Raw genomic sequence first — 27,921 nt, forward strand, 5'->3', positions numbered from 1 at the left:
ACAAGTGAACACCGGTCTGCTAACCACCGCTGGAGACCAGCTGTTCAACCTTGGATCGGAAGGGTGCTTCTGTGTGTATGTGAGAAAGGAGCGGTTTGTGTGTATGAGAAAGGAATGGTGCTTCTGTATGTGTATATACGGTATGTATGTGAGAGAGGAATCTGCCAGTTTAAAAAAAAAAATTTGTGCTGGTAGTGCAACTTTTGAAAAGTTGGATGAAAGATTAAATTACTGAATGTTAAGCATCCCTCTTCTAGAAAATAAAATTTAGCACAGTGGGTAGAGACAAAGACTAAAGCAAAAAAAATTAAACTATTTAAAATGTTCATCTCAGTAAAATCACAAATTTAAGATACTGATGCCAGGTTTTGTTTTTTTTTTAGCATAATTTAAGCATGAAGACTAGAATAGTTCCAATCTGAAATGGTTTTGCTATTTTTTTTAAGTCTTTAGAAAATGTATATTTTTAAATGACTAAGACTGGAATCTTAATGGAGGGAGGGGGCACCGAAGAAGTCTCTTGCCCCGGGCGCCAAATTGTCTAGCTACGCCACTGCTTGGGATCTATCTTATGCTATCTTTTCCCAGGGATTTTGTCTCTCTCAAAATTGCTAGTTAATCAGATCCACTTGTACATAATCATTACACTTCCCCAGTGCTGAATTTCTACCCCACTCTTCTGGAACTACAATACCCAGAAGTCTTCTGTGTTTTTCCTTCTTTTTACCTCAACTATACCCTCTCTTCCTGCACAGCACCATCTACAGCTCTGGATGGCCACTGATTGTATTTTTTTGGATTGTTTCCAGTGATGAAAGCTCACCTCGCCATAGTGCAAAATTAAGCTACTCACATACTTATGGGCATAATCCCTGTACAATTTTATAACCAGCTATTTAAGAGAATAAACCCATGTTTTTTGTACATAAAAGGCTTTGAAAATTATCTCGACACTTATAAATAGAAAAAGGGCAACATCTGGAAGGCTCTGAACACTGATGCTCATGCTATGGGAAATAGCCCAAGATCTAGAGGGAATCAGAAAAGAGATTGACTTAGTAAATCTGGTGTAGTTCAGAATTAGAGCACAGGCAATGGAGATTCATTCAAAAACAAGGGTCTTAGATTTTTCAAAACTTTAAGATAGGTGAGAACCTCAAGGATTCATTAACTGGAAAGGTTATTGTAGAAAAGCAGTAGGCAAAACTAAAAAGATATTATAAAGGCAACAAATCTTTTTGTTAGGAAAATAAAGGAAGAAGGAAGAGAGGCCACTGTGGTTCTCTAAAGAAGTGGCTGAAAAGGGAAAAAGGTTTGTAGTTTATGAATGCTAGCAATCATAGAAAGAGGAAGGCAGGTTTACATTTTCTAGCAAAACTTCTACTAACTGTATAGAGAGTTTCTTCCTACAGAGGAGAAACTACAAAATTAACTCAAAATGAAAATAAATTGTAGCAAAACAAGGGTTGGAGTTGTTAATGTCATTCTCTGCCCTGTGAAACTGCTTTCCCTTTAAGAACTCCTTCCCCCCCCCCAAGCATAACAGTGCAGCATCCTACAACCACTAATAACTGGAATTGATGGGTTAATCCCCAAGGATGAATGAAGCTGCTGACAGGTCACACAGAGACATTTTAGTGTACATTTATCAACTGACAAGACTATTTGGAACTGACAGAATAAGAAATGCTTACACCAGAATGTTGTAGAGCTCTGTTTTCTGACAGAAAACATAAGATGATCTGTATTTGTGTCTCAATTCAGCCTAACAGAACAACCAAAACAGTAACTAAGGAAGGCACAGTGTTAACTCTACAGATAAGTTAAAGTTTACCAGTGAGTACGGACTATAAATTTCCATTTTATTTTCCCTTGTCTGTTTTATGCAGTGTAATCTTTTTCTGTTCACTGTACATCCTTTTAAATAAACTTTAGTTTATTAGCTCTGTGTCTGTAACTGGTTAGTGTGTGATCTGAATGATTTTATGGGAACTGTAACCCCTGGATTTGCAACATTCCGAGATACCATCAGGAAATAGTTTCCCAGATACCACCAGGAAATAGTTTGTGGAATGTTACAAAGACTGGTGCAGTCAAGGCTTATGCAGTGATTATTCTGACCCTCAAAGGGCAGCACAGAGTCCTATTTATCTGATTTTGGCACTTCAAAGCAGATTACTGTAGGTATTTCCCTAACCACAGAGGGCTTACAATCTAAGCTTGTAGAAAAAACAGAGGATGAAGTGACTTGTCCAAGTTCACAAGTAATGGCAATGGGATTTGAACCCTTTCTCCCTGGTTCATAGCCCACTGCTCTAACCACTAGGCTACTTCTCCACACCTATCATTTTTTTTACCCAAAAAAGTTAAATCTTAGTTCCCAGTACGTACCAGGATCAGTCCAGACAGCTGGGTTATGCCTCCCCTCCAGCAGATGGAGTCAGAGAGAAAACTGAAAGCACCCCCTATATACACTGGTGTGCCACCTGCGATCCTTCAGTATATTCTCTGACTCCAGCAGATTGAGAGGCATAACCTGCGGTCCTGCTCCGGTCGGTTTTCTCGGTACTGGGCAAATTGAAAAAAAAAAAAAAAAAAAAAAGTGTGAGGTAGGACAGGGGACAAGATCAGTTGATGCTTCCTTTCTCTCCTCTGTCTGCCTGCGTGAATGTCTGTGTGAGTGTCTTGCGCTGCGCAGCTAGAGATTAGTGTGAGGCAGGCTCGGAGGGTAGTACCCTCCTGATATTCCCGGATTAGAGTGTCCGCAGGCTGGGGGAGAGCTTACCGGTGGGCCGGTCACCCTCCCCCCCCCAATTCCAGGCTTTAGTCCTGAAGGGGGTTTAAAAAAAAAAAAAAAAAAGTTTAAAGTTTAAAGTTTTAGTTCCAGAGCCATTTAAGTCCTGTTGGTGACAGGCAGTGCGCTCATTTCTACTGACCCCGGCCTGCCCGTGCCTGCTCGGACCCCGGAGGGGGTGGCTAGCTCACCCGGCGCGTGTTTGCTGTGGGGCTCTCATCCCCGAGGGTTTTTGGCGCCATTTCTTCTTAGCTGCTCCGCTCGAGGTGCTGATGCCGTGATCTTCGGTCTGCTTGACCTGTGGAGAGGCGGGGGCGCGACTCTCCCGCGGGGGTCTCTGCCCCCGATGTGTTCCCGGGGACGAGGGACCCTCGGGGGGGCCGAGCGCTGCCCGCAGCCGATCTCCTATCCCCTCTACGGCGCGGCACAGCAGCGTCTCCGGCAGCCGTCCTCCGGCCCCTCCTCCACCGGGGAGGAGTGCGGCGGCCATCTTGAACACGCGGCAGGCTGCATGTTCAGCATCGGAGGAGGAAATCTCCCCTCCTCCCTCTCCTGAGGCACAGAGCCCGCGCTCCCAGCCCAATTTGGGGTCTCCTCACGGCCCCCCTTCATCGGATGGCCAGAAGAAAACTTTAAAACGGTCAGTGCCATTTTCTTCGGACTTGGTGCTTTTAATGCACAAAGCCTTTTTGCAGGCAGAATCCGGTTGGGAGGCGGAGGCTCCCGCTCCCCCAAAGGTTCCCAAGCCCACTCCCGTACCCCGGGGGAGCCCACCGGGCGTGGGGGCCTCCGGGGTAAAGGGTCCCCGCCCGAGGGGGGGTGGGGCTGAAGACCTGGGAGACACAGGAGCCGCTCCGGAATCCCCGGGGGCTCCGGACTTGCTGACGACCGACGATCCGGGGGCCGTAGAGGGGGATGACCCCCAGGTACTACGCTTGTTTGGAAAAGAGGAATTAAGCTCCCTTATTCTCCACGTGTTGCAGGAGCTAGAGTTAACGACTCCGCCTCAGGAGGCGGACACGTCTACAGGGGATATCGCAATGGCAGGGATAAGAGCCCCCCCGCAGACCTTTCCCTTTCACCACAAGGTCTTGCAGATCGTCTCGAAGGAATGGGAGCTACCAGAGGCTTCCCTGCGAGTGAATCGGGCCATGGAAAAGCTATATCCCTTACCGAAGGATTCCCTGGAGCTTTTGAAGACACCCGCGGTAGACTCGGCTGTCACGGCCGTGGTCAAGCATACGACTATCCCCGTGACGGGGGGGTATTGCATTGAAAGATCTCCAGGATCGCAAGCTGGAGGTCCTACTGAAGCGCATCTTTGACGTGGCGGCACTGGGTGTCCGGGCGGCGGTATGCAGCAGCCTCGTGCAGAGGGCCAACCTGCGTTGGGTCCAACAGCTGCTGACCACGCAGAAGCTCCCTCCGGGCGAAGCTGAGCAGGCCAATTGTGTGGAAGCTGCGGTCGCGTATACGGCGGATGCCTTATATGATTTGCTACGCACCTCGGCTCGCATTATGTCTTCGGCGGTCTCAGCCAGGAGGTTGCTGTGGCTCCGTCGTTGGTCGGCGGATTCCACCTCCAAGGCGAGGTTGGGTTCCTTCCCCTTTAAGGGCAAGTTGCTGTTTGGCGAGGAACTAGATCAGCTCATTAAGGACCTGGGAGACAACAAGGTTTACAAATTGCCGGAGGATAAACCCCGGCAACCTCGCTCGTTTGGAAATGCCAGGGCTCGCCTCCGGGGGCAAAGGCGTTTCCGTGGGGGAAGAGGTGGTTCCTTTCCCCAGCGGCAGCAGGCAACGAGAACCCAGTCTTGGTCCCCTTCCTTTCGCGGCAGGAGGCCTCAACGTGGGGGCTCGTCCCAAGGTTTTGCTGCCATCAAGCCCGCGCAATGAAGGTGCGCAGGCCCACTCCTCCGTTCCCGTTATCGGAGGTCGGCTGTCCCGGTTCTGGGAGGAGTGGGTCAAGATTATTTCGGATCAATGGGTCCTCGACGTGGTTCGGTACGGCTACGAGTTGGATTTTGTACGTCCCCCCTGGGATCTCTTTATGATATCGCCGTGCGGCCCGGTAGAAAAACAAGTAGCTATAGCCCAAACGGTCACTCATCTACAGGCTCTGGGGGCGGTGGTTCCGGTTCCGCGGGACCAGCTCCGGACAGGTCAGTATTCCATCTACTTCCTGGTTCCCAAGAAGGAGGGCACCTTCCGACCCATTCTGGATCTCAAAGGAGTAAACAAGGCGTTACGTGTGCCCCGCTTCCGGATGGAGACCCTCCGGTCTGTTATTGCGGCTGTCCACAAGGGAGAATTCTTGGCTTCTTTGGACCTGACAGAGGCCTATCTACACATCGGAATAAGAGAACGGCATCAAAGGTACTTGAGGTTCATGGTGATGGGGGACCACTACCAGTTTTGCGCCCTCCCCTTCGGGTTGGCCACAGCGCCGAGGGTGTTCACCAAAGTTCTCGTGGTGGTGGCGGCTTCCCTTCGCCGACAAGGCGTCCTTGTGCATCCCTATCTCGACGATTGGCTCATTCGAGCAAAGTCGCATGCGGCCTCCTTAGTGGTTCACCAGCTGCAGGAGTTGGGCTGGGTAGTCAACTTCGCGAAGAGCAGACTCGAACCGACCCAACAGCTGGAGTTCCTGGGAGCTCGGTTCGATACCTTGGTGGGCAAGGTTTTTCTTCCGCAGCAACGCATGCTCAATCTCATGACTCAGGTACGGCGCCTGTTGGAGCTCGAGATTCCCACGGTCTGGGATTATTTACAAGTCATTGGTCATATGGTGTCTACTATGGAAATGGTACAATGGGCTTTTGCGCATATGCGTCCGTTACAAAGAGCACTTCTATCTCGGTGGGATCCCCGCTCAGAGGAGTACGGGATAGTATTGCCTTTGCTGGAGCCGGCTCGCTCCAGTCTCTCTTGGTGGTTGACTCCAGGCAATCTCCTACAGGGGGTGGACCTCGAACCCCCGTCTTGGTTGGTGGTGACAACGGATGCCAGCCTGTCGGGCTGGGGAGCGGTCTGCCAGTCCCGTGCAGTCCAGGGCACTTGGTCAGCACTCCAAGCGACTTGGTCCATCAACCGATTGGAGACCAGAGCGGTCCGCCTGGCCTTGCGTTGCCTCCTTCCACTGGTACGCGGGCGAGCAGTAAGAGTTCTGTCGGACAATGCGACCACAGTGGCGTACATAAATCGACAAGGAGGCACGAAAAGCCAAGCAGTAGCGACAGAGGCGGCGCTGTTAATGTCCTGGGCGGAAAGGCACATAGAGCGTCTCGCGGCCACCCACATTGCCGGCGTGGACAACGTTCAGGCGGATTACCTCAGCCGGCAGCACCTAGATCCAGGAGAATGGGAGATCTCGGAGGCGATGGCTCTCATCACGCGGCGTTGGGGGACTCCGCGCTTGGACCTCATGGCGACTCGTCGAAATGCAAAGGCGGTGCGCTTCTTCAGTCGAAGGAGAGAGCACGCGTCAGAAGGGGTGGACGCGCTGGTCCTTCCTTGGCCTTGTCACATTCTTCTTTATGTGTTTCCTCCGTGGCCTCTGGTAGGGAAAGTGCTAAGACGCATAGAGTCCCATCGCGGTCCGGTGATTCTCGTGGCTCCGGAATGGCCGCGGCGTCCATGGTTCGCGGATCTGGTCAACTTGGCAGTCGACGGACCACTGCGTCTCGGGCATCTTCCCAATCTTCTTCGTCAGGGTCCAGTATTTTTCGATCTGGCGGATCATTTTTGTCTGGCGGCTTGGCTTATGAAAGGAAGCAGTTGACGAAGAGAGGGTATTCGGATGCGGTGGTTTCTACTCTCCTACGGGCACGTCGGTCTTCCACTACGCTCGCCTATGCGAGGGTTTGGAAGGTTTTCCATGATTGGTGTGACACGGCGGGTGTCTCGGCCAGAAGTTCGTCCGTGGCGGATATCCTTATGTTCTTACAGGATGGCCTGAAGAAGGGGTTGGCGTATAATTCGCTTCGAGTTCAGGTGGCGGCTTTGGGCTGCTTGAGGGGTAAGGTCGAAGGTTCTTCCCTTGCGAGTCATCCAGATGTGGCACGTTTTTTGCGAGGGGTTAGAAACTTGCGTCCTCCCGTCAGGCTTCCCTGTCCGTCGTGGAACTTGAACTTGGTACTCCGTGGTTTGTGTGCGGCTCCGTTTGAACCTATCAAGGCGGCTTCCTTAAAGGATCTGACTCTCAAGACGATTTTTCTTGTGGCCATTTCCTCGGCTCGCCGGGTTTCGGAGCTTCAGGCTCTCTCTTGTAGGGAACCGTTTTTGCGCATCTCGGCGTCGGGAGTTTCTCTACGAACTGTTCCTTCTTTCTTGACTAAGGTGGTCTCCACGTTTCATGTCAACCAGACGGTGGAATTGCCTTCCTTTTCGGACGAGGAACTCCAGTCTCCTCAAGGTAGGGATCTGAGACGTCTCGATGTTCGCCGGATTCTCTTGCGCTATTTGGAGGTTACGAATGATTTTCGAAAGTCGGATCACCTTTTCGTGTTGTGGAACGGTCCCAGGAAGGGGCTTCCAGCTTCCAAGGCTACGATTGCACGCTGGTTAAAGGGTGCTATTGCGTCTACGTATGTTGCCTGCGGTAAGCCGGTTCCCGCTGGACTAAAGGCTCATTCTCTGCGTTCTCAGGCAACTTCATGGGCGGAGAATCACTTGGTCTCTTGTCAAGAGATTTGTAGGGCGGCCACGTGGAAATCCTGGCATACTTTTTCCAGGCATTATCGCTTGATGTCCGTGGCCCTCTTACAGAGTCCTTTGGGAGCAGTGTGATTCGAGCGGGACTCTCAGGGTCCCACCCCAGTTAAGGCGGCTCGGGTACATCCCAGCTGTCTGGACTGATCCTGGTACGTACTGGGAAAGGAAAATTAGGTTCTTACCTTTGCTAATTTTCGTTCCAGTAGTACCATGGATCAGTCCAGACGCCCGCCCACAGGGTTCTGGGAGTCCGCTCGTCTTCTCTGAATTTTTCCATTTCAGTGGTCTTATGTCGGTTACCACACGTTTAAGGTTCCCTTGATAGTTATACCAGTGTATCGTGTGTTGCTGTACACTCTTGGTGTTCTATTTGTTGTGTCTGGTTTTATCTGTTTTCAAGGATGTTTCTACTTGATCTGGTCACTTGTTTAAAAAAAAAAAAAAAAAAAAAGAGGGATTCTTGGGGGCAGTGTTGAAAGTGCTTAATTCATTACTTCTGCTTTGATATCACATATACTGAAGGATCGCAGGTGGCACACCAGTGTATATAGGGGGTGCTTTCAGTTTTCTCTCTGACTCCATCTGCTGGAGGGGAGGCATAACCCAGCTGTCTGGACTGATCCATGGTACTACTGGAACGAAAATTAGCAAAGGTAAGAACCTAATTTTCCTATATTTAGCATCCTGGGAGTTTTACATAGTTTTTCATTAAGGCCATAACCTCTGTTTTAAAATGTTGCTCTTTATCTAGTTATGCCTGTCAGCACCTGTACTTGTGACGATGATCAGAACAGCAGCACTATCTTGATTTACTTATATCTACAATATCATGAATGGTCATGCTACAACAGCTTTCAAAACCTTCAAACACTTTTCTTTAGGCACAAAAAGAGAAAAAAAACAAAACAAGGAAACCATATATTTCTTTTAAATGATCACACAAATACTGTTGCTTTAAACTCACACACCACTAGAACTTAAATCTCATATGCTACTATGACTACATTTCAAAGTTATCTGAAATGCTGTTTTGCGATTTAATGAGATAAGCACACTTGAATCATTAGCATATATATTTCAGTCATAAGATATGGACATGTCATACTCATCTCATCAGCCAAACACTATTCAGCAGCATGTGACAATTCCACTTTTCATGTCTTCATTACTTACAGCCTTGGAATAATATTTCCAGCATATTGTACAAGTTCATAAAGATCAGCCACTTTCCTTCCCTTGGCAAACTCATCAGTCAGGTACACTTCCAGATAGTGCAGCTCATCAGAAATAGCCATGTCTTTTTAACTGAGATTAAGGATCACAAAAAAGAATGCCAACTCAAATATTGATTTTAAGACTCCAGAATTCTTCCATATCATTTTGAAAGTTTGTGGAACAATGGATTTCTTAGCATATCTCTCTGAAAAGATATTTTAAGCACACCTCAAAGAGCTATTAGCTTGCTGCCTTTGACTTGACGTTATGTTCTGTTCAAAATGGCATGTCAACATGTTAATGTGCCTAGAAAAGGGACTAAATAGTCAGTGGGAGAACTTTAATTATCAGATAATTATCAGAAGAGCAGAATTAACCTTTTTCCCTTACTCTTATCATCCGGGTGAAAGACAACAGCAAAGTACATTGCAACAACCAGTGCATACACATCAGAACACAGAAAAAAATGTCTATTATGGAGACTGCCTTGAGTGAACAATTGTTCAAAAAGGCAGGAAATAAATCCTAATAAATCATCATCATCTTTGGTTGCTTTGTTCATCTAACTATGTAATCCTGCAGTCCTAGGTTTCCATTGTTTATTTGCAAGGACTCCAAAAGATCAGCAATTCAATATTTTATAGCTCCTAATCAAGACAAAAATAAAAGAGCAGCCCTGTATAAAAAAGAAAAAATACTAACTTCTAGAACTTGCATGAGGGTGAAATAAAGAGAAACTCTGATAGAAGGGCAGAAAAATCTAAAGATCACAGATTTTGCATATGGGCAGTATGGGAAGAGTTAGTCTTCACTGATTTATAACCATTCTTTCATTTACTTCTGGGGGAATTCTGTGCAACTGTGCATTGCAGAATTACTACATTTGGTGCAGAATTTGGAAAGGCCCAGTGGGCCGCGAGCGGAGCTCATCCCACTCGCAGCCAAAGATTAAGGTAGGCCTGGTGGGCTGCACGCAGAGCTCATCTTGCCTGCAACCAAAGATCTTGAAGACCCGGTGAGCAGTGTGTAGAGCCCATCTTGTGTGAGGAGGGGATATATATGAGAAACAGACAGCTTGTGAGAGGGAGGCTGTATGCACAAGAGAGCGCCTGTATGAGGAGGGTGATAGAGAGAGGCAGAACTCCCCTCCTGTGCAGAATTTGGACGGAGCTCATCCCGCTCATGGCCAAAGATCAAGGGGGACCCAGCAGGCTGTGAGCAGAGCTCATCTCGTCTGCAACCAAAAGATCTTGAAGGCCCCATGAGTCACGTGCAGAGCCCATCTTGTCTGAGGAGGGAGGTGTACAAGAGAGAGATAGCCTGGGAGAGGGAGGGTGTATGCACAAAACTGAGCACTTATGTGAGGGGGAGTGTGTGCGAGAAAGAGTGAGAACCTGTATGAGGGTCTCATACAAACTAGAGACCAAACTCTAGGAATGGAGGATTGGGGAAGAGTAGAAAGGGTTGAGCCTGGAGGGGGAGGGGAGTAACAGTGGAGAGCCAAGGAGTTGGAGTCTGACTGGGTAGAGTTAAAAGGAGTCTGCCCAGAGGAGTAGGCCAAGTGGGTAGAAGGGACACTTACATTGTACTTCTAGGGGGAATCTGCTCAAAATATTTTAAAAACTCTGAAACATTTTTGTATTATATTTTACATTATTCAGACATTATGATTTCTACTGTGTTATTTTGACCAAGATAAATTATGCAGAATTCTAAAATTCTGTGCGCACAATTCCACCGGGGGTATTTCATTAGCTATATTGCACCTGCAGAGCGTATGACAATTGGTATCTCTATGCAAAGTGTAGCAATAAAACTATTAAAAAATGTGTTTTTAATAGTTTTATTGCTACGTCCAGAAATAAGTAAAGATGTGAAGTAAATATTTTCATGAATGAGTTATGATAAGGAGTTTGTAGTTTCCTGAGCTTTAGAATGAAATCATTTGTGGATTTAGCAGGGGGGGGGAAGGTTGAGAACACCTATTCTGTTTGCCATACTAAGCCATGATCTGCTCACCATTGATACCTCTCCTCAATTAGAACAAGGAAAGAACACCTTTCATGACAGAAATGAGACTTTAATAATTTTCTTCCAGCTCAATTAGAACCAATGCTAGGATTCTGGCACCATAAAGCATAATTGCTTACCTGTAACAGGTGTTCTCACAGGACAGCAGTATGTTATCCCTCACATATGGGTGACATCATCAGGATGGAGCCCAATCACAGAACATTTTTGTCAAAGTTTCTAGAACTTTGACTGGCACCTACTGGGCTTGCCCAGCATGGCACTAACCCTGCGGCCAGCAGAGGTCCCCCTTCAGTCTCGTCTTATAGTAAAAAGTACATGCAAAAAATAAAATAAGAAAACGTAAAAGAACCCAACTCGGCAGGATGGCGGGCGGGTTTCGTGAGGACTAACATCCTGCTGTCCTGTGAGAACACCTGCTAAAGGTAAGCAACTCTGCTTTCTCACAGGACAAGCAGGATGGTAGTCCTCACATATGGGTGAGTACTGAGCTGAAGATGCCCGAGCAATACACCAAATGTACCCAAAAACGTGCAACAGGCACAAGAACTGGGGTGGAATTTGGTAGAGGGCATCCTGATCCCTACCGGGTTGGCGGAATGATGTTGGTACCTCAGTTCGCAAATAAGCTGCACAGCACAGACTGGCCGAAGATGGAATCTTGTCTGCCAGCCTTGTCTAAACAATAATGGGCTGCGAAGGTGTGGAGAGAACTCCAGGTAGCAGCCTTACAGATGTCAGCAAGCGGCACCGAGCACAGGTGCGCTACTGATGTTGCCATGGCCCTGACAGAGTGTGCTTTAACACGGTCTTGAAGCAGAATACCTGCCTGTTGGTAACAAAAGGAAATACAGTCCGCTAACAAGAGGAGAGAGTCTACTTGCCCACAGGTTTGCCCAATTTGATGGGATCGAAGGAAACAAACAATTGAGTGCATTTCCTGTGGGCAGTTGTGCGGTCTAGATAAAATGGTAGAGCACATTTACAGTCAAGGGTATGCAGAGCCCATTCTTCTGGGTTTGAGTGGGGTCTGGAAAAGAAGGTGGGTAGTATAATGGATTGATTGATATGAAACTCCAATACCTTAGGCAAAAACTTAGGGTGAGTGCAGAGTACTACCCTATCATGCAGATATTTAGTGTAAGGCGGGTAGGTGACTAAGGCCTGTAACTTACTAACTCTGCAAGCAGATGTGATCGCAAAAAGAAAAATCACTTTCCAAGTGAGATGGCGGAAATCACAGGATTGGAGAGGCTCAAACGGCGGTTTCATGAGCCACCCCAAAAGCAAGTTGAGGTGCCAAGAAGGGGCCGGAGGGTGCAGTGGAGGTTTAAGGTGGAGCAAGCCCTTCAAAAAGCATGTTACAAGGGGTTGTACTGAAATAGGTACATCCGACACCTTTATGGAAGGCGGCTACCACACTGACATGTACCCTGATAGAAGAAGTCTGGAGACCTGACTGACAGGTGCCAGAGATAGTCCAAAAACTTCGGTGTGGAACAAGTGAAGGCATCGATGGACATGGAAGTATACCATACTGCAAACCTGTTCCATTTGTAACGATAAGACTGCCTTGTGGAAGGCTTTCGTGAAGCTACTAGGACACGGGAAACCGGCTCTGAAAGGTTAAGAGGTTGAAGTATTAACCTTTCAACATCCAGGCAGTCAGGAAGAGGGCCTGGAGGTTGGGGTGACTAAAGCAGCCGTTGTTCTGAGTGATCAGAAGCGGGTCCTTCCCCAAAGGAATGTGCCGGTGTACTGATAGGTCATGGAGAATTGGAAACCAGACCTGGCGTGGCCAATGAGGGGCTATGAGAATCATTAGTCCCTTGTCCCTTTGCAACTTCACGAGAGTCTTTGAAATGAGTGGAAGTGGAGGGTATGCATAAGGGAGACCGCTGGCCCACGAGAGGGAGAAAGCATCTCTTGGCTGAAGGTGCTGGTTGCAAGTGAGAGAGCAGAAGTTCCCTACTTTGCAGTTGTGAACTGACACAAAGAGGTCTATGTGGGGGTAACCCCAACGTTGGAATATTGAGTCCGCTACAGTGGGGTTGAGGGACAAGTCATGCGGTTGAAAAGTGCAACTCAAACTTGTCTGCCAACACATTGTCCACTCCCAGCAAGTAAGTGGCCCTAAGGTACATCGAGTGGAAAGGGCTTCCGCCCATATCTGTGCAGCTTCCTGACACAGGAGGTAGGAGCCCGTTCCCCCTTGCTTGTTGATGTACCACATGGCCACCTGGTTGTCTGTTTCAATCAGGATGACCTGGTTGGAAAGGTGATCCTGAAAAGCCCTGAAAGCATATCTAATTGCACGAAGCTCCAGGAAATTAATTTGGCTTCCTCTGGAGACCAAATGCCCTGAGTTTGCAAGATTGCAACATGTGCACCCCAACCGAGGTTGGAGGTATCTGTTGTCAAGATTATTTGAGGGTCTGGAGCCTGAAATGGAAGGCCTTGAAGCAGATTGGATTGGTTTATCCACCAGGCCAGCAATAAGTGGAGCTGGTTGGTGATGTGCACAATGGTGGACATTGGCTGAGAAGACTGAATCCACTGCAATTTTAGATTCCACTGCATCACTCTCATGGCCAGGCGGGCCATGGGAGTGACATGCATTGAGGAGGCCATATGACCCAATAAGATCAGAAAGTGATGTGCAGTTGAGTGTTGTCGAGACTGCAGTCGATGGATCAGCGAAGCGAGAGTGAAAGCTCGATCCTGAGGTAGGAAGGCTTTCGCCTTTAGAGTTTCCAAGTTGGCCCCTATGAACGATAGGGTTTGAGAGGGAACTAGCCTGGATTTTGGATAGTTTATGAGAAACCCTAGGGAGATCAGGGTATGCAAAGTGAGACGTAGGGATGTCAACACAGTTTGCTGAGGGGGAGCCCTGATCAACCAATAGTTGAGATAGGGGTAGATGTGGACACTGACTCCTGAGAAAGGCAGCTACCACTACGAGGCACTTGGTGAAGACTCGTGAGGCAGATGCTAGGTCAAATGGTAACACTCGATATTGGAAGTGTTGCAGGCCTACTCGGAATCGCAGGAATCTGCGATGTGACAGAGTAATGGAAATGTGTGTGTAGGCATCCTGGAGGTCTAGAGAGCAGAGCCAGTCTTCCCTTTGGAGAAGGGGAAGAAGAGAACCATCTTGAACTTTTCTCTTTGTAGGTATTTGTTTAAGGTGCGAAGGTCCAGTATTGGGCGAACACCACCTGACTTTTTTGGTATCAGGAAATACTGGGAATAGAAATCCTGCCCCTGTTGGGAGAGGGGCACTGGTTCTATTGCTCAGGACTGGAGGAGGAGGGAGACCTCCTGCTCCAGGAGCGGTGAGTGGTTGGATGTTCCCCACGCCAGCCCAGGTGGGGAATCCGGTGGAACAGAGAGAAAGTTGAGGTGGGAACCTTGGGTTATTACAGCAATTACCCACTGATCTGTGGTGACCTGTGTGCCATGGTTTGGAGAAGTGGCACAACCGGCCTCTGACAGGAATAGCCGGAAGAGGAGGCTGGGTACTGCTCTCTAGGAAGGAGTCAAAAGCTAGACGCTGGACCTGGCTGGGGGGCTGGCTGTGACTTTTGTAATAGAGGTTGCTTGGATTGGCCTTTTTGGTAAGGCTTAAAAGCTCGAGCCCTGGACGCCGGGGGATAGAATCTCCTTTGCCAGTAGAATGGTCTCTTGGAATCTCTTCTAAAAGAAGAGGAAGAGAGATCAGAAGGCAGTAAGGAGAGCTGATGCAGAGTCTCTTGGTGGTCCTTGAGCTGCGCCACTGCTTCTTGAATCTTTTCTCCGAAAAGATTATCCCCAGCACAGGGCAAGTCAGCTAACCTGTCCTGTACTTCTGGTCTGAGGTCTGAAGACTTAAGCCAGGCCCATCTTCTCGCACTAATTCCTGCCGCCGAAACTCTGGAGGCGGTGTCGAAGATATCATATGCCGAACGTACTTCATGTTTGGTAGCATCTAGACCCTTTTGTGCTAGGGCATGAAGTTGGTCCTGGAATTGCAGAGGTAAGGCTTCAGCAAATTCCCGAATCTTCGTAAACAGGGCCCTATTGTACTGGGCCATGTATAATTGATAGGAAGCAATGTGAGAGATGAGCATTGACCCATGAGATACTCGTCTTCCAAACGCATCCAGAAATTTCTGTTCCTTTCCTGGGGGAATGGAAGAGCGGGGTTTGGAGCGTCGTGCCTTTTTCTGGGCTGACTCCACAACTACTGAATGATGATCTAGTTGAGCTCTCTGGAAGCCAGGGGCTGGCTGAACTAGATAGGTGGCATCTGCCTTACAGTTGACAGGTGCCACAGAGCCAGGGTACTCCCAAATTTCTCTTTAAAAGGTCCAAGAGGATGTCATGAATAGGGATAGACATGATTTCCTTAGGAGCATCGAGAAATTGGAGAAGTTCTAACATCTGATGCCTAGAGTCCTCTTCGGTCTGAAGCTGGAATGGAACTGTTTCAGACATTTCTTTTAAAAAGTTGATAAAGGACAAGTCCTCTGGCTGCAGGGTTGGTGCTCTGCTGGGCATGCCCAGTAGGTGCCAGTCAAAGTTCTAGAAACTTTGACAAAAAAGTGTTCCATAATTGGGCTCCATCCTGATGATATCACCCATATGTGAGGACTACCATCCTGCTTGTCCTGTGAGAAACCGTAATTTGCAACCACCTGGGGATTTCACCCTATTTTAATAGGCCCTCTTCTCACGGTTCCTAGTCTGGACCTGAGCAGAGAGCCATGCACCAGGGCTCCTTCCAGAACCCTGTATTATGGGTTCAAATTCTAGCCATCAATAATTGCCCTCAATGACAAAGTCTCCTTCCCCCACTCCCCCCTTCCAAGGATTGAATGCTACTTCCAGAGCATCCCCTGCCCCAGCCAACCCAGGGTGCAGAAGACCTGACTCGGGGATCAAAGTGGGATTTTTCATAAGGCATTTTTTCCTTACAAAATTACTTAAACATTCCTGCATATAATCTGTAAAAGATATTCATGACTTTCTTTTCTCAGCTTTTATAAATATACATGTACAGAAATCCAGCTACAGCAACTAAATGTAGGTCTCAAGCCAGTTTGTTTTGGGTTTTGGTTTGTTTTGTTTTTTTAAACAAGACTTCTATAACAATATTGCAAATCAAAGAGACCAAAATCAAAATAGAGAAATTGTTTTTCTTATTTATCCCCTTGTTTTTGGAATTATCACTTAGCTTTCGTCTCGAGAAAGATTACTTGAAATTTAGAAAGGTCCTTAAAGCCCAATCGTTTTTGCAAGCTCTTCCTCATTTGAATTCTGCTTCTTTCTAGTTTTACACTAACTGCATTTAACATGATTATCTTATTTTAAAGTCATGTCTTATTGACCATTCTGCCTTTTGTTTTTTTTAATGTTAACTTTTGCGTTTTATGTCAATTTTTCTATTTGTATAAGTTGTTTTTGTTATATTTTAGCTAGTTTTATTTTGTTAGTTATTTTAATTTGATACGTACATCGCTCTATTTTACAAATGTAATAAGTTGCACTCAGTCAAGAAATAAACAAATATCAGACTGAAAATAAAATTTAATTTACTCAGATGCTACTATAGGAACTACACACATGTAAATTCCCTTCACTTCCTGGTGCCTATTAACATATATATTTTATATAATTTCCCCCTCAAAGACATACTTCGAAATATATATTAGACCAAAAGATATTTCCAGCCTGTAGACAATTAACATGAATGATGCAAAATTTGTTGAACTAGCCTAGATGGAAACTGAGACCCCTGGTGAGAATGAAAAGGGCAGCAAACAGCAGTACAAGATGATACACAGTGTGACCAAAAATCCAGTTTGCAATTAAAAAGAGTACAGAGAAAATGCCTGCACTTGTTTGCAATCAAGTTATCTACTAAGCCAATTACTCTTCTGTATTTATCCTGGAAATCAAAAGAAATTAAGAATGCGGGCAGATGGAAGAACAATATGTAGATGAACAGAGGACGGAGTAAACACTGCACTGGCAATTTTTTATTTTTTAAACTGGACTGTACTTTAGAAAACACGAGAAATCTCATGGTATTGCTTGCATTTTCCAAGGTCCTGAGCAATCATTCAACGTCAGAGACAGCCAGCAGACAAATCACAACCAGTGTAGAAGCTGAGGTCTTGGTTTCCAGTCTTTTGGGCCTGTGATAGGTGGGTGGGGTTCAGGGCATCATCTTCAATTTAGCACCAGAACCAGTAGGAAAGAAGTCAATCCCCCTCCTGCTGGGAAAGATGAGAGTGCACCAAGGAGGAGAAGGGGGAAGAGAGTATGGGTCCAGAAGACCCACGTAGGATTTAGGGGGGCGAGAGGGCCTGAAAGCCCATTTGGAGATCAGGGAGGTTGGGGGTGTCTGTGGGATAGGTTTTAACACTGGTTAGTACACAGAAGCCCTTTGGTTCACAACCCAATTTACAAAAATATAACAGCCTCTGTGCCCTCGTTAGTCTGGTACACTTCAACACCCTTAATTTGTGTACAGTGAACTGGATGGTATGCATCCTAGGGTTCTGAAGGAACTCAAAAATGAAATTTCTGATCTATTAGTTAAAATTTGTAACCTATCATTAAAATCATCCATTGTACCTGAAGACTGGAGGGTGGCCAATGTAACCCCAATATATAAAAAAGGCTCCAGGGGCGATCCGGGTAATTATAGACCAGTGAGCCTGACTTCAGTGCCGGGAAAAATAGTGGAAACTATTCTCAAGATCAAAATTGTAGAGCATATAGAAAGACATGATTTAATGGGACATAGTCAACATGGATTTACCCAAGGGAAGTCTTGCCTAACAAATCTGCTTCATTTTTTTGAAGGGGTTAATAAACATGTGGATAAAGGTGAACCGGTAGATGTAGTGTATTTGGATTTTCAGAAGGCGTTTGACAAAGTCCCTCATGAGAGGCTTCTACGAAAACTAAAAAGTCATGGGATAGGAGGCGATGTCCTTTCATGGATTACAAACTGGTTAAAAGACAGGAAACAGAGTAGAATTAAATGGTCAATATTCTCAGTGGAAAAGGGTAAACAGTGGAGTACCTCAGGGATCTGTATTGGGACCGGTGCTTTTCAATATATATATAAATGATCTGGAAAGGAATATGACGAGTGAGGTTATCAAATTTGCGGATGGTACAAAATTATTCAGAGTAGTTAAATCACAGGCAGACTGTGATACATTACAGGAGGATCTTGCAAGACTGGAAGATTGGGCATCCAAATGGCAGATGAAATTTAATGTGGACAAGTGCAAGGTGTTGCACATAGGGAAAAATAACCCTTGCTGTAGTTACACAATGTTAGGTTCCATATTAGGAGCTACCACCCAGGAAAAAGATCTAGGCATCATAGTGGATAATACTTTAAAATCGTCGGCTCAGTGTGCTGCAGCAGTCAAAAAAGCAAATAGAATGTTAGGAATTATTAGGAAGGGAATGGTTAATAGAACGGAAAATGTCATAATGCCTCTGTATCGCTCCATGGTGAGACCGCACCTTGAATACTGTGTACAATTCTGCTCGCCACATCTCTAAAAAGATATAGTTGTGATGGAGAAGGTACAGAGAAGAGCAACCAAAATGATAAAGGGGATGGAACAGCTCCCCTATGAGGAAAGGCTGAAGAAGTTAGGGCTGTTCAGCTTGGAGAAGAGACGGCTGAGGGGGGATATGATAGAGGTCTTTAAGATCAAGAGAGGTCTTGAACGAGTAGATGTGACTCGGTTATTTACACTTTCGAATAATAGAAGGACTAGGGGGCATTCCATGAAGTTAGCAAGTAACACATTTAAGACTAAATCGGAGAAAATTCTTTTTCACTCAACGCACAATAAAGCTCTGGAATTTGTTGCCAGAGAAGGTAGTTAGTGCAGTTAGTGTAGCTGGGTTCAAAAAAGGTTTGGATAAGTTCTTGGAGGAGAAGTCCATTAATGGCTATTAATCAATTATACTTAGGGAATAGCCACTTCTATTAATTGCATCAGTAGCATGGGTTCTTCATAGTGTTTGGGTAATTGCCAGGTTCTTGTGGCCTGGTTTTTGGCCTCTGTTGGAAACAGGATGCTGGGCTTGATGGACCCTTGGTCTGTCCCAGCATGGCAATTTCTTATGTTCTTATGTTCTCAAAACCTGCATTACTTAATTGATCCAATTAGCTCAGTGCTACTTGCTTTATAATAAATACTAAAATACTAATGCACTTACAAAAAGTGTGAAGGTAGAAATATGAGTATTACCGCATTCTACTGAAGAGAACAGCAAGCAGGCCTTTTAAATATGCAAGGCTGGAATTAATTGGTTTAGGGACTCAATCTGAAGGCAAAACCAGTTAGAACTTGATCTTTCCTGACCAGCCTAGTGGCTCAGTAGGTCTGCAGATCAATCCCAGAGTCAAGTCTTCCATGCCTTGGGTCAGCTAGGGATGCTCTACAGCAATATTTCCTAAACTTATCTAGTTTAATCCCCATTTTAACACTTGAGAATTCACACAAGCCCCACATAAACCAAAACAAAATAGTAGGTCTTGCCCTCCACTGCCGAAAATGAGACTTTAGCAGTGGAAACAGGGGTGATGGCAGCAACAGCAGTGAATGCAGGGCCTGTGAACCATTGCTTCCTTGCAGGCAAGGCACTGACCATTGCTACTGGTTGCAGGTCAGATGAAATTTAATTTCCCAAATCAAAAGTCTATCATTTTCTCTCAGTAAATTTACTTATGACAAATGCACATATAATTGTAATATTTTGTTTGCCTTTGCAAGGATACCATGATGAATGATCACAAGTAATTTCAAACGGTCCATGTGGGGAGGGACAACCCTTCTCTTGTGACCCCCATCCACTGATTGTGACACATGAGCCACAGTTTGAGAACCTCTGCTCTAGAGGCAGCGTTCACAATCACTGGGGTGAGAAGGGTTGGACACACAGTGACCCAAAATTGCAGGGTTCCAGGAGTCCTGATGCACAGCCCCCAAACCCATCGCTGCAATGACTAGAATAAGTATGTTGTGGGGGGAGAGGGGGAGGGAGGGTGGGAGATATATAACAGGGGGGAAAATCCCCAGGTAGCTGCAAATGAAAACTCATTCTGCAAGTCCCCAGCCCTGGTTAGTACTGAGCAGGAAACCCAAAGGAGCAGTTTCCCGGATTAAACGCAACAAATTTGCCAATGCTTACCAATTCTGCTTTTCGTGCTGCGCAGTCTCCACTTTTGATCAATTCCATTTGGATAATGTGACAAACTTCACTTACTCCCAAAATAAATCCTAGCCCTGGTTCAACCGTTCTCAGAAAAAGGAGATTTCAGAGAAAACCCCCCACCCTCTTCCTGTCGTTTCATTCTTTAAGAATAAAAACAAGTTTCTATTCCCTTAAAATAAATATCCTGGCGGCTTTCCAAAATCAAATGTCTATCATTTTCGCTCAGTAAAATTTACTACAAATGCACATATAATTGTAATATTTTTTCTGCTTTTGCAAGGATACCATGCTGAATGATTACAAGTGATTTCAAAAGATGTACGAACGTTAGCTCTGTTCCCAACCTTCCAACGTTTAAAAAAAAAAATCTTTGAGGAAAAAAAATAATCACTTGCAATTAAATTTTACAAGTGCATTTATATATCTGTACTCTAACAAAAGCTTTCAACTCGAGCTTGAACTCATTAGAATAGCCAGAATCTGAGAATTAAATCAACAGTGCTGCAGATGTGGCTACAGATGGACGGACATCAAAACAGTAAGAATGACAGAGCAGCAGCACCTACTAATTTTTATAGCAGGAATATAAATAAAGCTGAAAATTGAAGGCAGCTTTTAATGGCATAAATTTACATTTTCAAAGCCTACTGTACACAAATAGAATATTCTGCGTTATTAGGAAATTATTTGACCATTATGCCTTCGACACAATTGCATTAAAATGGCAGTGACAGAGGATGGAGATGTTCTATGCACTCATAATTAACATAAGGCAGCTGAGTGAATATCTATGAGATTTCGAGTCTACATGTGTCAAGGTGACACATTCCCCCCTCACTTAGAGTTTTGTTTTTCAATTTAAAGCAAAAAAACAAGGCAAAAATCAAGTCTCGTTTAAGGGCAACATCAAGTTCAGTTTTCAGCAATTATGCCCTGAAGTTCTCTCCCTTTGCTAACGTATGCAATGAGTTTTATTTTGTACCATTAACCACCTTTTGATGTACCTGTCAGTACCATTCACCAAACCAAAAGTTAAAAGCAACTCTTCAACAAATCATTTTGAAATGCTCCCTGCAGCTGTATCATATTAGCAAGGTGCAGAATCGGATGGTTAAATAGATATCTTTTACTTTGTGTTTCTGGGGCCAGAGTGCATCAAGAACTAAAAAGATCAAGGCTCTGCACACCCTCTAGCTGAGCCTAGCAGCAAGCCAGATTGCGTGTGTGATGGTACGAAACCTAATGTTTTTCCACACCAGCAGATAAGAGCATCTCATGACGGCTTGTTAGATGTATTCTTGATCAGCTGGAGCCATCTTATAACCATGCAGGAAAAAATGTCTTCTTATTTTGGACTATAGTGTAAAACCTTCCATAACATATATAAATATATGAGAGCTATCAATTTTATGGGCATACTATACTTGCATTTTTTGGACATATAATACTCAAGACTGGGCTTATTTTCAATAACAGGCAATGCCTACATTTCTTCTACCTGTGCCAAGAATTTCTCTAATTCAGCATTTTCTAACTGGAACATGGAAAATGGCTCCAACTATCTAACTTTTGGAGTTAGATATGCGGTTGTATCTAGCTGACCATAATTTGCAATACAGCAAGGGCCTGATTTTCAAAAAGCATGTACGCACTTAAAACTGGGTTTAAATATGTGGAACACCATCCCGCCAGAGCTCAGACAAGAACCTTGCCTGTTGACTTTCAGAAAAAGGCTCAAGACTTGATTATTTAAACAGGCCTTTCCATAAACCTCAGAGCCCCCCCAGCTGTTTCGAACGATCACTCAACAATTTGTAAATAATTGATCCAGTTACCTAGTTACTATCTGCTATATCTTCCTCTTCCCAGTTCCGGCACCCCTGTTCATTGTAACTTTTGTCTTCTCTATCCCATGTTAATAGTTAGTTAGGTTACGACCCTTGTTTTTTGTAAACCGACATGATATGTATCATGAATGCCGGTATAAAAAAAGCTCTAAATAAATAAATAAATAAATAAATAAATAAATAAATTACACTTTCCCCATGTGAGTGGGCTTTGGAAAATTGCTACAATAGTGTCATTAAATTGTCCATAGGTTTTACCAGCACCAAGCACGCTTAATGTGGGTAAAAGGCCTTTTAAAATTACTACAATTGTATATTACATTTATATGCAGTAACTCCTTTGAACATTCATCTGTAAGTGAAACTATTTCCATGTAAAATGTTCACTCTCCGAGGAGAGCAATTCATTGGATTCACACAAACGGATCACCAACAAAGAGCAGCAGCACTGCAGGCCCACATTATATTTCCTCTTCCAGGCAGTTACCTTCCCCTTTCAGACAACTCCCCCTTCCACTTTCACCTAGAAGCTCTGGTTCTCTCTGAGCCACCAGGTAGCCATCCCTCTGCACTGTCCTAGATAACATCCCCTGGCAGGTACAGAAAGTGTTTTCAGTGAAAATTCTCGTGAAAGTTTGCGGATGAACAAAGCAGATCAGAGGAGGCAGTCTCTCTGCCAAGCAGCACGACGATGGTTAATCACGTCCGAGGTCTCCTTCCCTTTCTCCTGTACACAATGTGTCACAAAGCCTGATCTGCACCTCACCGATATCAGACATTCAGAGGAATTCTGTGGCCATGATAAGAGTCTCTGTGTCATCACAAATGCAGCACATGCATGTCATACTTCTCTCTTTCAGCCATAAGGAAGCAAAAATCTCTCTCTCTTTTTTCAATCCTGCAGGACAAGCTGAGCAACTATTTCTGTTTCAATCCAAATGGTATAATAGCGAGGTAGACCTGGTAAATGTTATATGGGCAGAAAGCATAGCGTTTTGGTAAAATTTTCTTCTAAAAAGACAAATATCAAACTTTGGCCTGATGATATAGATGCATGTAGTTTAGGGCTTTTGACTGTCAAGAACGTTCAACATCATGACTCCCCTCAGATTTACTTCTCTGCACCCGAAATTTCACCACGAATCCAGTTCCAATTTCAGCCTGCTTGTCAAACGCCACTGCCTGCATGTCCCATCATCACCACTTTAACCAACTTAACATAGCCAAGACGGAATGACTTATGTTCCTCCCCAAACCTTCTCTCTCTCTCCCCGTGTCTGGTACTCTCATCCTCCTGGTTTCTTTGGCCAGCAACCTTGGGGTCATCTTTGATGCCTCTCTCCTCCTTTACATACATCCAAAACACTGCTAAAGCACATGGTTTCTTCCTCTGTAATATCTGTAGTCTGTCCCTTTCTCAGCTTGCTACCAAAATGCTCATCCATGGTGCATTAAGACATGGCGGAGATAGAAAAGGTACAGAGAACGACAACAAAAATTATAAAGGGGATAGAAATGCTCCCTAAGCTAAACAGATTAAGGCTCTTTAGCTTGTAAAAGAGATGAGAGGGGATATGATTTAGATTTATAAAACCATGAAAGGGGTGGAAATGGTAAATAGAGAACAGTTCATTACCCTTTCAAATAACACTACCATTAGGAGACATTCCATGAAACTAGCAGCCAGCAGATTTAACACAAATCATAGCAAATAGTTTTTCACTCAACACACAATCAAGCTATTGAATCTGTTCCCAGACCACATGTTCAAGGCATCTAACAGTGGGATTCAGAAAACAGAATTGGCCAAGTTCCTGAAGGAAAAGTCTATAAACATTTATTAGCCAGTTAGACTTAGGAAAGCCAGCGCTTAACCCTGGGCGTGAGATATGAGAAAGATCAATTATTGGGGACCTGCTGGGTACTTGTGACCTGGACAGGCCACTGCCAGAAGACAGGATGATGGGCTCAATGGATCTTGGTCTGATCCAGCATGGCATTTCTTAAGTTATGTTTATGAATGATGGTCTCAGTTGTACAATCTAACATACAATCAGGGGAAATGAAAAAGTGCAAAATCCAGTTTTTATTGGGGGGGGGGGGGGAAGAGAGTCAGAAGTGAGTTTGTCTGTCTCTGACTTCAAAAGGAAATTTTAAGTCTCCAATACATACAAGAACTTGGATAACCAGAAAACACTGCACTTTTTGCTTTCCAAGAATTCCCACTCAGGCATTGCCTTGTGAGCTCCTCCAGTTGATTTTAGAGCCAAGTCTAGCTAAACAGTCGACTCTCCAGGGAAGTGCGCAGGTATTTAGTATGGCTAAATCATCCTGCTACCTATGGAAAACACATTCATTGCAAACTAACGCTTTTTCCATTGATAAGCAGGGATGAATTAGCTATAACATGTGGAAAGTCCAGAGCAACCCAGTCCCCACCATGGATAGTAGACTATTGAGTGAACGACTTGTCTTCCGGGGAATACGAGTGTTCAAAAGGTTCTGGGGGCTGGGGAATTAGAGGGAATTCCCTTTGATCCCTCCTTTGGAGCTTAGGAGTAAGGGCACACTGAACCAGGACTCCCAATGATGAAGCTGGTAACCGAAGAGGGGTGCTCTGTCACCTTGGAGCAGACTTTTGGACATCCTCTGAGTGGCTAGTCCCCACTGCATGTGAATGTCATGGGCTAGAAACACCTTGTATAATGGAACTCCCACTTGTGGAAGTAAAAATGACATCCTGGAAGGTTGCATAGTACCCTCCTTATCCTTAACTAATGAGGTAATGAAAGCTCTCACCAACTCTGCTACTTGGTTAAGTGGCTGATATACCCTCTGGAGTGCTCAATCTTTTCATTGGAGAGGTTAATGGTGTCTTCGTGGATATATTGAAATCCTCTGCTCAGTGTGTGGTGGTGACCAAGAAAGTAAATAGAATGCTAGGAATTAGGGGAGGAATGGACAATAAAACAAAGGGTGTCATAATGCTTTTGAATCGCTCCATGGTGAGACCACACCTTGAGTATTATGTGCAGTTCTGGTCACTGCATCTCAAAAGAGATATACTGTAGCAGAATTAGAAAAGATACAGGTAACCAAAATGATAAAGGGGATGGAGCGATTCCCCTATGAGAAAAAGCAAAGGTTAGGGCTCTTCAGTTTGAAGAAGAGACTGCTAAGGGGAGATATATGATAGAAGTCTGTAAAATAATGAGTGGAGTGGAATGGATAAACATGAATCAGTTGTTTCAGTCCACCAGATTTCTTGGGGATGAGGAAATAGCAGAAGCAGAAACCCTGGCCATGGAGATAGGGTTGAAATAGTACTATTACCCACTGTTCGATGAGCTGGCGACAAGTGAGATGGATCCTATTTGAAGGCTAAGTGGTGAGAAAGCATGGGAAACTGGAAGAAATAAAACAGGTATTTAAACTCCACAATCTTGGGAACTCAACAATCTTTGGTGGTACATTTAAGACAAATAGGAGAAAATATCTATTTACTCAGTGCATAATTAAACTGGAATTAAATGCCAGAAAATTTAGTGAATGGTGTTATAGTGTAGTTAGGGTTTATAAAGGTCTGGACAAGTTCCTGTTAAGAAAAGCCCATAAACCATTAAGGTAGATTTGGGGAAATCCACTGCCTATCCCTCGGATAAGCAACATAGAATCTATCAACCTTTTGTGATCCTGTCAGGTACCTGTGACCTGGATTGGCCACTATTAAAAACAGTACACTGGATTTGATTTGACCTTTAGTCTGATCCAGTATGGCAAATCTTATGTTCTCATGAATATCTTCTGATACTAGAATGGAATCTTGTACATCTTCTGGACTTTGTGTGAAGATTCAGATTACAAAGAAGATTATTAGGTTTATGGATTGAAGAATGATAACAGGATGCCTAATTAGCATTGAAGAACTTGAACTAGAGGCAAATTGGAAATATGAGGCACCAGACATCAAACAGGATATAGTGTTTCTAAATGAAAACTCTTAAAAGTAATTTTGTTGACGAGAGTAGTCTAGTAATTGGTGGAGGGAGATGGATCGTGTCCCCTTCTACTCCTTGACCAGCATACAGCTGCATAGGAAATTTTGTGGTATGATGCATAGATGCTTCCAATGGTTTAATAAGCATAAAAAACTTGCATGAATAGTGTTGATCGGGCTCCACCATATATGTTGGCAGCACCAAAGAGTACCACCGTGCACTTGAGCCTCTGTACTTCTTCGGCATGCGTTATTCTGGAAGTTCCACAGAGTGCTGCCTCCTTTTCTTCCGACACATGGCAGCTATGTTTACTCAACCCAGAGAATTCAGCCTGTTCCATCAAAGGGGCAGATATTTTAGAAGAGCTACTGTTCAGTTCTATTCCCAGTGAGGCAGATGAGGCTGCAGTTCAGGAAGAGGGCTGATTCTGGCTTCTCAGTCTTATGCAGTTTCTCCATTTTATGGTCCCTGACCCTGTGTTCACGGGGATATGTCCACAATTATAACAATTGACTTTGTTGTATTTTGGACCCAGCAACGGAAGCAGAGGTCATGTCCATCTGTAATGGACATTTTCCTGCCACAAATACAGTCTTTAAACCCACTTACAGTGATCTCTCTCAGACTTTTTTTTTTTTTTTTTTAAAGTAAAGTAGCACCAAAAAGTGCTATTTGGGGGCTGCTGAGGCAGCGAAGCAACTTTAAAGATAAAAGTTAAAAGAATTAAAAAAAAAAAAGTGAAAGACACAGTTACATAGCTATGCTAGTGATCAGATGAAAAAAACAAAACGAAGGATCTCATGAGGTAATGCCAGAGCAAGAATTCCCGCACATGCTCAATAGAGCAAAAGCTCTACTAGCTATGAGAGAAATGTCCGCTGGATGACATCATTCACATTATGGCTCATTCAACCCTGCTTATTGTTAGAAAAAGGATTTGCTCACCTTTAGATGAACAAATATAGATTAGATGAAAAGAATGGCATTACAAAAAACCTGATCTTGATGGTGCAAAAGACGAATGAAGACAGATATTAAAAAAAAAAATGCCAGCATGCCAATCATAATCACCTATATGAAAGCCCAATTCATCAAGCATTCTGCTCATACACATAGAATGTAAGAAATTAATTCATAAATCCAGTCTGTATAGAGCAGCAATAGTTCTGTTTTCCAAAGGATACAAAGTTCATAGTAGCTCTTTGGAGACAACATAGATGTCCGGAGTTCGCCAAGCATGTTGGAAGCATGTTTTAGAGCATCCATCAGTTTGTTTTTGTCCTATATGGGAATAAATAAATATATTGATAAGTAGATGCAAATATAAGCATTTTCTCATTCTCAAATTATGGCCAGTAAAGGCTAACTCCAGTCTAAAGTACATGTTATTAACGTTAAAATAGCAACTTTTTCTTCTTTTTGTTTCCATTTACCTCATATTAGTCTGGCTGGCTGTGATTACTTCTCTCTAATATTTTGGACACAAGATTTACTATTTTAAAACTTATAGTTTTCTTTATCAACAATTTTGTTTATTAAACAAACAATGCAAATAAATAAAGCAAAACCTTAAGATACACTCCAAAGTACATAGACCAAAATAACAAGAATACACTATTGCAGAAGTCAGTTCTTTTTTCCAAACCCAACACTTCCCTCCACAATCCATCTCTCATGCATCAATATATGAATGGGAAACCTCCAATCGGACATATGATCTATGGATTATGAGCCCCCAATATTGCATCAAGGGTCAAAGGGTTTCCAAACAGCATAAAACCATTTAGTAGCACGCTTCTTCACAGCTGACGTTTACCTATATAATAAACTTTCCAACTAAAATAAGTTTCCCAGCAAGCAACAGTAAGTAACCATTCTTCAGTAAGTTTGCAGATATTCACAATTTAGCCACCTTGTTTTGCTAAAGCACCCACTGATTGTCCTTTGTCCCCACCCAGAACCTTCTCTCATGCTAAAAATTCTTATGTTTCTTAGAAAGCTGAGGAATCAGCAAGGGATACTCTTTGGAAATAAGCACTCCACTTTTATAGGTCTTAAAACAAAAGGCTTTCAAATGGAGAATACT

The 27,921-nt window shown here is 44.3% G+C and overlaps 1 protein-coding gene across 1 annotated transcript in view; it reads right to left on the minus strand.

Annotated features, from left to right (window-relative positions):
* The window catches only part of VPS35 (VPS35 retromer complex component), a 196,661-nt gene that overhangs the window by 142,778 nt on the left and 25,962 nt on the right, over window positions 1-27,921 (minus strand). Inside the window, exons 3-4 of the mRNA XM_029608455.1 lie at window positions 27,020-27,116; window positions 8,681-8,804 (exon numbers count right to left, since the gene is read on the minus strand). Of these exons, the coding sequence (XP_029464315.1) occupies window positions 8,681-8,804; window positions 27,020-27,116 (221 nt within the window). The remainder of the gene's footprint in view (window positions 1-8,680; window positions 8,805-27,019; window positions 27,117-27,921) is intronic.

The sequence above is a fragment of the Rhinatrema bivittatum genome, chromosome 7 (assembly GCF_901001135.1).
Source record: "Rhinatrema bivittatum chromosome 7, aRhiBiv1.1, whole genome shotgun sequence".
NCBI lineage: Eukaryota > Metazoa > Chordata > Amphibia > Gymnophiona > Rhinatrematidae > Rhinatrema > Rhinatrema bivittatum.